The sequence below is a fragment of the Cavia porcellus genome, unplaced genomic scaffold (genome assembly GCF_034190915.1).
Source record: "Cavia porcellus strain 051 isolate PalLab524CR breed Dunkin Hartley unplaced genomic scaffold, mCavPor4.1 scaffold_8, whole genome shotgun sequence".
In the NCBI taxonomy this organism is placed as follows: Eukaryota; Metazoa; Chordata; class Mammalia; order Rodentia; family Caviidae; genus Cavia; species Cavia porcellus.
In genome coordinates this window covers 49,190,307-49,198,799 of record NW_026947491.1, presented here as the reverse complement: position 1 = coordinate 49,198,799, position 8,493 = coordinate 49,190,307, and the positions used below count along the sequence as shown (strand labels likewise).

Sequence of the window (8,493 nt, the reverse complement as noted above, 5' to 3'; positions counted from 1 at the left end):
AGGGAGGAGGCAGGCCCTCACCTAGTTCTGTTGTTGTTGGCCCTGGCCCTGCCAGTATGACAGACAGGCTCAGGCAGTGCTAATATGGTCTGGCTCTAACATCACTAAACACTCCCAGGCTTTGCCACAAAAGGTGATCAGTGCTTGGGAGGGCTAGAAGATTCAATGGTGTATGGGATGGAACAAAAGCATGCCTGCTCTGCAGTCATACCAAAAAATAGATGGCCAGCTTTGGTCTTACAGGAATTATGGCTTTTCTGATTACCCAAGGGGATACTTTTGCATCATGAGTATATTGGGCCCAGACAGCTACTATAAGTCCTTCTCCAGCTTTCCCTAAACTTTGTCTGTTGGCCTTGGGCTCTGTCTCTGGCCAGAAATCATCAGCATCTAACTTTATCTCCCTTCACTCTGCTCAGGAAGGAAAGCAGAACCAAATGGGGGCAAAGACAGCAAGTTTATTTGGTGAATGCTGATGGCAAACATCATCCAAGAAACCAGATAGGAAAGGTGCTGTGACAAGTGAACCTACGAAGCCTCTGGGGCCACATACAAATCTCACAGAGGGCAAGGCACAGGCTCTGGGTTTACTGGGAATGTCCTCAGCCATTCAGCACCATCCGGACAAGCTCTGCGGAAAGAGAGGTGGAGTAAGCCATGGAGCAGGGCTGGGGAGGGGTATGCCAGGGGCCAGGAGACAAGACCATGAAGGCAGCATAAGAGGAAACATGCCTACAGCAACCAACCTTAGGGTCAGTTTGCAGAGGAGCCACCTTGATCTGACCAGTTCTCTCTGCCCCTGGCTCCCCTCTCCCAGCACTTAGTCCCCCATCCCATCCTGAGCAGCAAGAACACAGCAGAGGCAGAAAGGTTCTCAACTACACCTAAAGCTACTGGCAGCCACTGGCAGGAGGAGAGGACAAGAGGTTTGGGTTAGGGTACCTCCAAGCTGCCCAGCAGGGACAGTCAGGGGTCAGCTATAGCAGCAGAATGAGTGGGCAGCCTGCCCCCATATGCCAACTCTCCATGCTCCAGGGCCACAGGACTACCCTAAAGCAAGACTGCTCAACTGGTAAGAAGTCCCACACACCAGCACCCATGGTCCTATAACAAAACCTTAGAGCCCACTGCAGGAGAGAAGGAAGGAGGTACCGTACTCCCAAGCTGCTTTCCTCTTTGAGGAATCCCTGCCCTCCCTAGCCAGCAACATGCAGCAACATGCCAGAAGGAGATCAGGTGGTAGTAGGCAAGGGTAAAGGCTACAGAGCACAGGTTGGGAAGAAAATGAAACATTGGGGCAATCAACTAGAGAAGGAGAGGCTGGGAGGAGCCGTACCCGGCCCTCGGGGCCCGTCACCCCGACAGGATATGCCTCACAAACGCTGCAGGAAGGAAGAGACATTAATGGTGAAGACAAGACACAGACATGGGGTGAAGGGGTCAGCCAGTGGGGTAACAAGATATTCCATTTACTTCCCAACCCCCATTATCCCTTTTACTGCTTCCTGTCATATACTCAACCTCCCCCTCCCTGGGCTAGGCCCTACCCCTTGCCTCTTTGAAGCCCAAGTCCAGGGATAAGGAAGCCCCGGATGCTGTCTTTAATATGTCCTATATCACTCTAACTTCACCAAGGCTTCAGTTCATCCCTCACCTTCATAGTTGATACAACCATTGCTGTCCTCATGCCCTGCCACCAGCATCTCCACTTCTTCCTCTGTCATCTTTTCACCTGCAGAGAGGAAGAAAATGTTTTTGGAACTGGGTGGGTAGTAAGGTCTAACAGGTGGCACCTTAACTCCCAGACAAGGGCAGAGAGCCTTACCCAGTGTGACTAAAACATGACGGATTTCAGCCCCCATGACGGTACCATTCCCTTCTTTATCAAACACCCGAAGGCCTTCAACGTAATCCTCATAGGTCCCCTGATCCTTGTTCTTGGCTACAGTCTGCAGCATGGGCAGAAAGTGCTCAAAGTCCAGTACCTTCACATTCATCTCTGCCACAGGGGAGAGCAAGTGTCAGGCCAAAGAATTCACAAGGACAGGATTATGGGGAGGACAGCTAAACAGGAAAACTCATTGGGGCCTTTGAAGACAAAGTGAAGCTCTTAGCTGAAGAACTAGGTTCACTACCGCATGAAATTGTTCTTGAGGATGCTCACCATCACTCTTGGGGTTCCCCAAAACCTTGAGCACCTCGGCGTTGGTGGGGTTCTGGCCCAGGGCCCTCATCACATCCCCACACTGGCTGTATAGGATCTTGCCATCACCCGTTCGGTCAAACAGCTGGAAGGCCTCCTTGAATTCTAAGGAGTCAGATGCACATCAACACTGGAAACAGGGTTAACCCAGACTACCTCAGTTCTGCTGCTCAGCCATCTTTGCTCATGCTGCAGAAACCAGATACCTACCCTGCTGTACACCCAAGTCTGCTAAAAGAGATCTATTTATCTTTCTCCCAACTCAAATGTCCCAAGAAACAATACAGCCTTCAATACAGTGGGAGCCTTGGCAGCTAGGTACTATCCATTAACACACCCCCTCCACAAGCAGCAGGCCTGCTCAGCCTCCTCACTGCTAACTAATGCTCAGGATAGGAATCTGCCACCGCCCAGTCTGGGTCCTGTCCTTTTAAGGAAGTGGGAACTTCTTTGGCCTGAGACAAGTGGGCCTGCCACTTCCCACCCTTCCTGTACAGAAACCTTTCAAAGAGCGGTGCTGCAGTGCTATCCTTAGCAAACTCCCCTGTCCTCATCTTTACAACATATCAGGTCACTGCTCTTCACTGGCTTCACATTTTCAAGCTGGGGGAGGGGGACAGTTACAGGAGAGATGCAGCAGAAGTAGCTGATTAAGGGACAGAAGCACAGCTTAAAACACCATCCTTAAGCCCCACAGCAGTCATTAGGTGACCAAGTTGTTTCACATACCCACACCACCTAAAACTCACCCAGTGCTTGGGGATCACATCTAGAGTGGAAGGGGAAGGAAGAAAGAATGAGAAAGATGGAAGTCTAGGAGGGGAGAGGAATTCAGGAGGTACTCTCCTAGCGGTACTAAAAAGGACAGATTGCGGTTAGAGGATAGCAGAGGGACGTTCCTCAAGCTAAGGGTGACCCCAGTTGGGGTCCGAGACAGCCTACCTGCGGTCTGGTCCTCGGTGAAGTCACACTGCCCAGAGAAGAAGGGAGTGGTCAGCAACGGAAGTCTAATCCCCCGTCTTGTATCCCAATCTCATAAAACTCGTTTAAGGTTTAGGGAGTCGGTTTCCAGCAGGACCGGGCCCTAGACTTTTCAACCTCCCCTCCCACCTTTCAAGCCCTTGGGTTCCCTTTGCCCCACCCTACCCCTTCCTTCTCCTCGCCACCTACCCGTGACTCCCCTCCTCGCCCCTAAACCCCTTATCTGCCAAGAGCGGAACCCACCATCTTAACTGCCGAGCTCTGCGGGACCTGCAGTAATGGCTCCGACTCCTAGCCCAGCCCTAGTCTTAGTACGTCCCGATGACGTCACCCTCCGCGGACCCAGCCAATGAGCACCCGAGCAGAGCTCCTGCAGTTGAATTGCTACACTAGTAATGAGGTGGGCGGGGCCCACTGTGGTCCTTTCTCCTGGGCGGCCGCACCTGGGCGTGGAAACCGCAAACCTGCGTAGGGTGGGGCGCCGCGAAGGGTTCCTTTGACCGCCCAGAAATCAGCGGTTATGAACTTAAGATGTTCCCTCTTAAGTCCCTCCCTTTCCTCCTTCCCTTTATGAAGTAAACAACAGTCTAGAAACCAAGGAAGAAACCATGTCTTTATTTTGAAGCAGTATGTGGCCTTCTAGTGGCAGGAAAGTGCTTCTGCCTGCGGGGGAGGGGAGCGAGAGACTGCCCCACAAGACCTGTGGAAAAAAATGAAAGTTGCCAAGCCCTGGTACTTGTGCAGCCATCGGACAGGGAAACTTACTATCCTGGTATCTGCGCTGGCTGACAGGGAAAACTTGCCTCTCAGGACGAGGTGGGGTCTGGCGGGCCCATGTGTGGAGCTCAGACACTTAAGATGTGCTTCAGGAAAGCTGCAGACAAGCGAGGGGGCTTCAGAAGCAGACCTCTGGACAGCCCATCGGACTATAGGTAATCCACGCACCCCACACCCACATGTGTCTTCCCACTTCCCCGGGGCCCTTCTGCTCCTGACCCCTCACCCTCATAGTTGATGCAGCCGTTGCTATCCTCGTGTCCTGCCAAAACAGTCTCCACTTCGTCCTCAGTCATCTTTTCTCCTGAACAACAAACACAGCATTGGAACCATCTTTCTTCCCTCATCTGCCCAAGCCACTGCCTCCAAGATGATACTCCTTTCCTCCCACTTTGCCTCCTGCTTTCCGTAGCTCCTGCATTAGTAGAGTGCCTTGAAATTGGGTAAGGCTCTGACAGACAACAAAACTCAGGATAGGAGGGTTGAGACAAGTATGGAATCCCAGAAGACAAGTATTTCCCAAATTGAGAATTTGGGGCTCTCACCTCATTCCCTTCCCTCTGCCTTTTAGGGGAATATTTTAGCTCTGGAAGAGCAGGTACCTCTGACTCTTACTCCCATGGCTCTTCCTTTACAGCTGTATCCTGACCATGATCTGCAGGACAGTATCCCCTCCCTGGCTCGGCCTACCTTGCCGGCCTTCTTCCTGGTCCACTCCCAATTGTCCACCCCACAAGAGTTCTGGTCCCTGCCTCACCGAGGGTGGTAAGAACATGTCTGAGCTCTGCACCCATGACTTTGCCATTTCCCTCTTTGTCAAACACCCGAAGCCCCTCCAAGTAGTCCTCGTATGTGCCTTGATCCCGGTTCTTGGCCACTGCCTGGAGCATGGGCAGGAAGGTCTCAAAGTCCACACGTCGAGACTTCAACTCTGGAGGTTTGATAGGTTAGAGAGGTGACTGAGTATGACCCAAGACCCAGTTCTCATCCCTACTAAAACAGCTTACATTTGCTTCAGCACTCAGGATGATTTCTGGCCACATCTTTCAGTTTTTGAAGTCCTAAGATCTACCTTAGCATCCTTTGGCAACTTACCAGTATTCTACCACTGAAAACTGGATGCTAGCAGGGCACTGTGGCACACACCTAGCACTCAGGAGACTGAGGACAGGAGGATTGCCATAAGTTTGAGACCAGCCTAAACTACACAGTGAGATCATGTCTCAAAAAAAAAAGAATAAAAAGAAAATTGGATGTGAAGGATATAGTTGAGTGTAGCAAGGCACAGGGTTGGATCTCTAGCACAACAAAAAGAAACTGATAAATCTACTTGTTCCAAGCTTCTCACCGTCACTCTTAGGGTTCCCCAGGACCTTGAGCACCTCAGCATTGGTGGGGTTCTGGCCCAAGGCCCTCATCACGTCCCCACACTGGCTGTACAGGATCTTGCCATCACCTACTCGGTCAAACAGCTCAAAGGCCTCCTTGAACTCTGAGATATAAGGAAAGGTAGTGTTAACCAGTAGTTCCTATCACCCTTAGACAAAAAGGATGTTCAGAAACTCTGTGTCAGAGGTATGTAAAACAAGGGAAAAAACAAAAAACAAAAAACAGCACAGCATGGGAGGTTTCAAGCTTGAGACTGGAGCTAGGGGAACAGAAAAAGGATCTGACTAGGGGCTTGGGGACTAGACAGTGGGCTTAGGCAACCAGCTTCTCCTCACCCTCCAGCTGGTCCTTGTTAAACTCGATCTGTGGAAGAAAAGAGCAGGTGAAGAGAAATGACAGGGCTTATTCAATCCCTCTCCAGTACTCCTCCCAACCAACTGGCAGCCACTTCTGGGGAAAGGCCCAACGGGACCAGCCTGGGAGTCCAGCCACCTCAGTCCCATTCCCAGCTCCAGCTTCTGGGAGAATCCCAAGAGAAGGAATTATAGGGGGGAGGGTTTTCTGGGAACAGGGTAGGTTAATCCCATGCCACCTGTTCCCCTCCCTCCACTGCCCTGAGCCCTGCATCCCTCACATAACTGGGGGCTGAACAAAGGCTAAATTTACTCCTGGCCCCCAGCTGTGATTGTCTAACAAGTCTGTCCTTTTCAGCCTCTACTTCTGGGGTTCAGGGCTGCAGGCTTTTGAGCTGAACAGTCAGCCAGAGACAAGCAGTGCTCTCTCCACCTTGAAACTGTCTTCAGAACCCAGGTGTTCCCCATTTCACAGTCCCTGCCTCCAACAACGGGTCAGCAAATGTGAGTGTGTATTAAGTTAGAGTGAGAGAGCAGCAAAGACAACAGCAGAGCCATAAACCTGGATCCTTCCTGACTATAAGAATCCCCAATCTCATTGTAGTGCTCATCCATTCATTCCCTACCTACTATACTCCCCATATCCTACGTTGTATTCCACCCTTGAACCATGCCCTCTAAATTCTCTCCTCCCTTCCCCAGAGCTTACCACCACTTTGGAGAGATCGACAGGGGGCTCCTGAGTTTTCACAGTGGCCTGAGGGACAGCTGGCTCAGCCTTGGTCTTGGCTGGAGGAGTCCCTGCAGCTGGCTTGGGAGCAGGCTTGGCGATGGAGGGCCCTGCGGGTTTCTTCACAGGAACGTCTTTCTTGGGAGGCATGGTGTCCGGTGGCCAAAGGACAGTGTGCTGATGGGGGCACCCATCTCTGTTTAAATAGCCAGGGAGTCTGGGATGTCAAGGGGCGGGAGCAGGGGCAGGGAGCCAGTTGGCACCAGTAAGGTAGAGGGACATGACTGCCTGCTTTCACTCCTCTTGCCTCCTACGGTTCAGGACTACTGCCTCAAGGTTTGTTCCCTTTGTCCCCTCTTCTCCAAAAGCTGGCTAGAACAATGTTCCTTGTGGGAGTACGGGAGAGGAAGCCAGAGATTGCCTAGACCAAAGGGTTAACCTCCTAGGTGAGGACAGAATCCTTGCCAGTGATACTGAGATAGGGATGAGGCAAAGGAGGGGACCCAGTAGCTTTAGACTCTTGAACACCTAGGCAGAGTTAGAGGGCAGGGATCCGAGAAGCTTGTGGGAACCAGCTAAACTTAAAGTGGAGGCTGGAAACAGTTAAACATTTATTCTGAAAAATAAATAAATAAATAAAGCAACCCCCCCCCATAGGTGACTACAGGTCAGGAATAGGAATATGACCCTATAATCTTAATAATTCCCCTTGTAGTCCCAAGGCCCATAACCAGGGGCTGGAGGTATCCGCAGTAATAGAAAGGGGAGTATGACAGCACCCATTGTCTCCTGTATCCACTGATTTAGGTGTGGGGATGCAGAAAAGGATCAGGTTTAACACACACCACTGATACTTCCAAGAAAAAACCTTTCTCCCCAAATCTATGGTCATTCAACTACGATAAAAAGCTGTGTGTTGGGTCTGGGGATTTAGCTCAGTGGCATAAGCGCCTGCCTTGCAAGCAGGCAGTCCTAAGTTCGATCCCTGGTACCGATAAAAAGAAAAAGAATCTTTAGAAAAAGCTGGGTGTTTTCACTAAAGAAAATGCATAGAAAAAAAAAAAAAGATGGGTGTTTGCTGAACCTAGCACCTGGCTGGAAGGGCTTGAGGAAACAAAGAGCCTACATTCTCTAATCCCAAAAAGATGTGGGAACTCCTGTGGGCTCCACTACTCACCCCTCAACTAGGAACATTAAAAAAAAAAAGCCCTGATTGGCTCCAGGTTGCAACCTTGCTGGGGTTTTGAGGAAGGTGGAGGAAGGGCACAAAGAAATGGGGAGGGTGCTGGGTACTTCTGTTCTGAAAGGAGAAAGATAGGCAGCATTCTGAGGAAGACAGTAGGGAATTAATTCCACCTGGGCCCAGGGGTCCAGGTAGTGATGCTGGATCTCCCATTTGAATCTCATTTCAAATTGTCCCATTTTTTGAAAATAAGGAATCATTCCTCCCGTGGAACCCACCTCATACATCCACACACCCTAAATCTTAAAGAGGTCTCCCTAGCCCCCCAAAACTCACCCTGCGGGATCCAGTAAAAGGCGGGGGAGGTAGGTAGCACTGCTCCAGGCCCTGAAGGGTTAATTCTGGAGCACGCCGGGAGCTGTAGTCCGCCGCGCACAGCCTCACGGGAAAGCCCTCCAACGCTAGGCCGACGCGAGGGCGGGGTTTCCGGCTGGCAGTGGCGATTAGCTACTAGTACTGTGCGGAGTGCTCTTTGTCCCGGAACTGAAAGGCAGTGAGCAGTTCCTGAGCTTGACCCTAAAGCCCTAAGAGTCCCTTGGGGTAGTCCCTTCCCCCAACCCTGTGGAGTTGCCTGCTTAGCGGGGGGTGGGCGGTTTTCCCGCATCTATGGAGCGTGAACTCACAACAGGAGAAAGTCGCAGCTGCAGCAGGCGACCTACAGGTCCGAGAGCTGGAAATACTCGCAACCCTAGGCGGGCTGTTGTGGTTTCGCTTCCTCTCGCAGTTTTGTAGAAAGAGAACAAAAACCGTCGAGTTACTGTGGCTTGGAATTCTCTTTTTTTTTTTTTTTTTTTTTTAAGTAAGCTAGTCGTTGAAG

General features: G+C 51.2%; 2 protein-coding genes and 1 long non-coding RNA gene across 9 annotated transcripts in view; 1 reads left to right on the top strand and 2 right to left on the bottom strand.

Moving 5' to 3' along the window:
• Positions 1-438: 438 nt before the first annotated feature.
• Positions 439-3,589, bottom strand: Myl6 (myosin light chain 6). Of its 4 annotated transcripts, none has more exons than XM_003476190.5 (7): positions 3,428-3,589; positions 3,146-3,173; positions 2,165-2,308; positions 1,826-1,999; positions 1,655-1,732; positions 1,337-1,382; positions 439-631 (listed from the first exon to the last, which is right to left on the bottom strand). In XM_003476190.5, the coding sequence occupies exons 1-6, from the start codon at positions 3,428-3,430 to the stop codon at positions 1,354-1,356; spliced, it is 456 nt and encodes a 151-aa protein (XP_003476238.1). In that variant the 5' UTR covers positions 3,431-3,589; the 3' UTR covers positions 439-631; positions 1,337-1,353. The 4 variants fall into 4 exon arrangements, with proteins under 4 accessions (XP_003476238.1, XP_063111014.1, XP_003476239.1 ...); XM_063254944.1 differs by lacking the exon at positions 3,428-3,589 and adding an exon at positions 3,374-3,393; XM_003476191.5 differs by lacking the exon at positions 1,337-1,382.
• On the bottom strand, positions 439-6,637 carry Myl6b (myosin light chain 6B). Of its 4 annotated transcripts, none has more exons than XR_010049306.1 (10): positions 6,413-6,596; positions 5,686-5,713; positions 5,310-5,453; positions 4,719-4,892; positions 4,188-4,265; positions 3,988-4,058; positions 3,374-3,884; positions 3,146-3,173; positions 1,655-1,732; positions 439-631 (listed from the first exon to the last, which is right to left on the bottom strand). XR_010049306.1 is itself a non-coding variant. In XM_013159156.3 (7 exons), exons 1-6 carry the CDS (start codon positions 6,581-6,583, stop codon positions 4,030-4,032), a joined length of 624 nt encoding a protein of 207 aa, XP_013014610.1. In that variant the 5' UTR covers positions 6,584-6,637; the 3' UTR covers positions 3,773-3,884; positions 3,988-4,029. The 4 variants fall into 4 exon arrangements, 2 of the variants coding, with proteins under 2 accessions (XP_013014610.1, XP_013014611.1); XR_010049305.1 differs by having other exon boundaries at positions 3,428-3,884; XM_013159156.3 differs by lacking the exons at positions 439-631; positions 1,655-1,732; positions 3,146-3,173 and having other exon boundaries at positions 3,773-3,884; positions 6,413-6,637.
• The window catches only part of LOC134477329 (uncharacterized), a 28,610-nt gene continuing 26,745 nt past the window's right edge, over positions 6,629-8,493 (top strand). The window contains exon 1 of the long non-coding RNA XR_010049307.1: positions 6,629-6,769. This is a non-coding gene — a long non-coding RNA (uncharacterized LOC134477329). The remainder of the gene's footprint in view (positions 6,770-8,493) is intronic.

Excerpts from the sequence above, each read along its gene's own strand:
- Myl6b (XM_013159156.3), bottom strand. The coding sequence starts at position 6,583 with ATGCCTCCCAAGAAAGACGTTCCTGTGAAGAAACCCGCAGGGCCCTCC. Across the intron at positions 5,714-6,412 it reads TCGATCTCTCCAAAGTGGTG|ATCGAGTTTAACAAGGACCA; the intron begins GTAAGCTCTGGG and ends TTTCTTCCACAG. Across the intron at positions 5,454-5,685 it reads TAACAAGGACCAGCTGGAGG|AGTTCAAGGAGGCCTTTGAG; the intron begins GTGAGGAGAAGC and ends CTTATATCTCAG.
- Myl6 (XM_003476190.5), bottom strand. Across the intron at positions 2,309-3,145 it reads CACCGAGGACCAGACCGCAG|AATTCAAGGAGGCCTTCCAG; the intron begins GTAGGCTGTCTC and ends CTGACTCCTTAG. Across the intron at positions 1,383-1,654 it reads TGGTTGTATCAACTATGAAG|CGTTTGTGAGGCATATCCTG; the intron begins GTGAGGGATGAA and ends TCCTTCCTGCAG.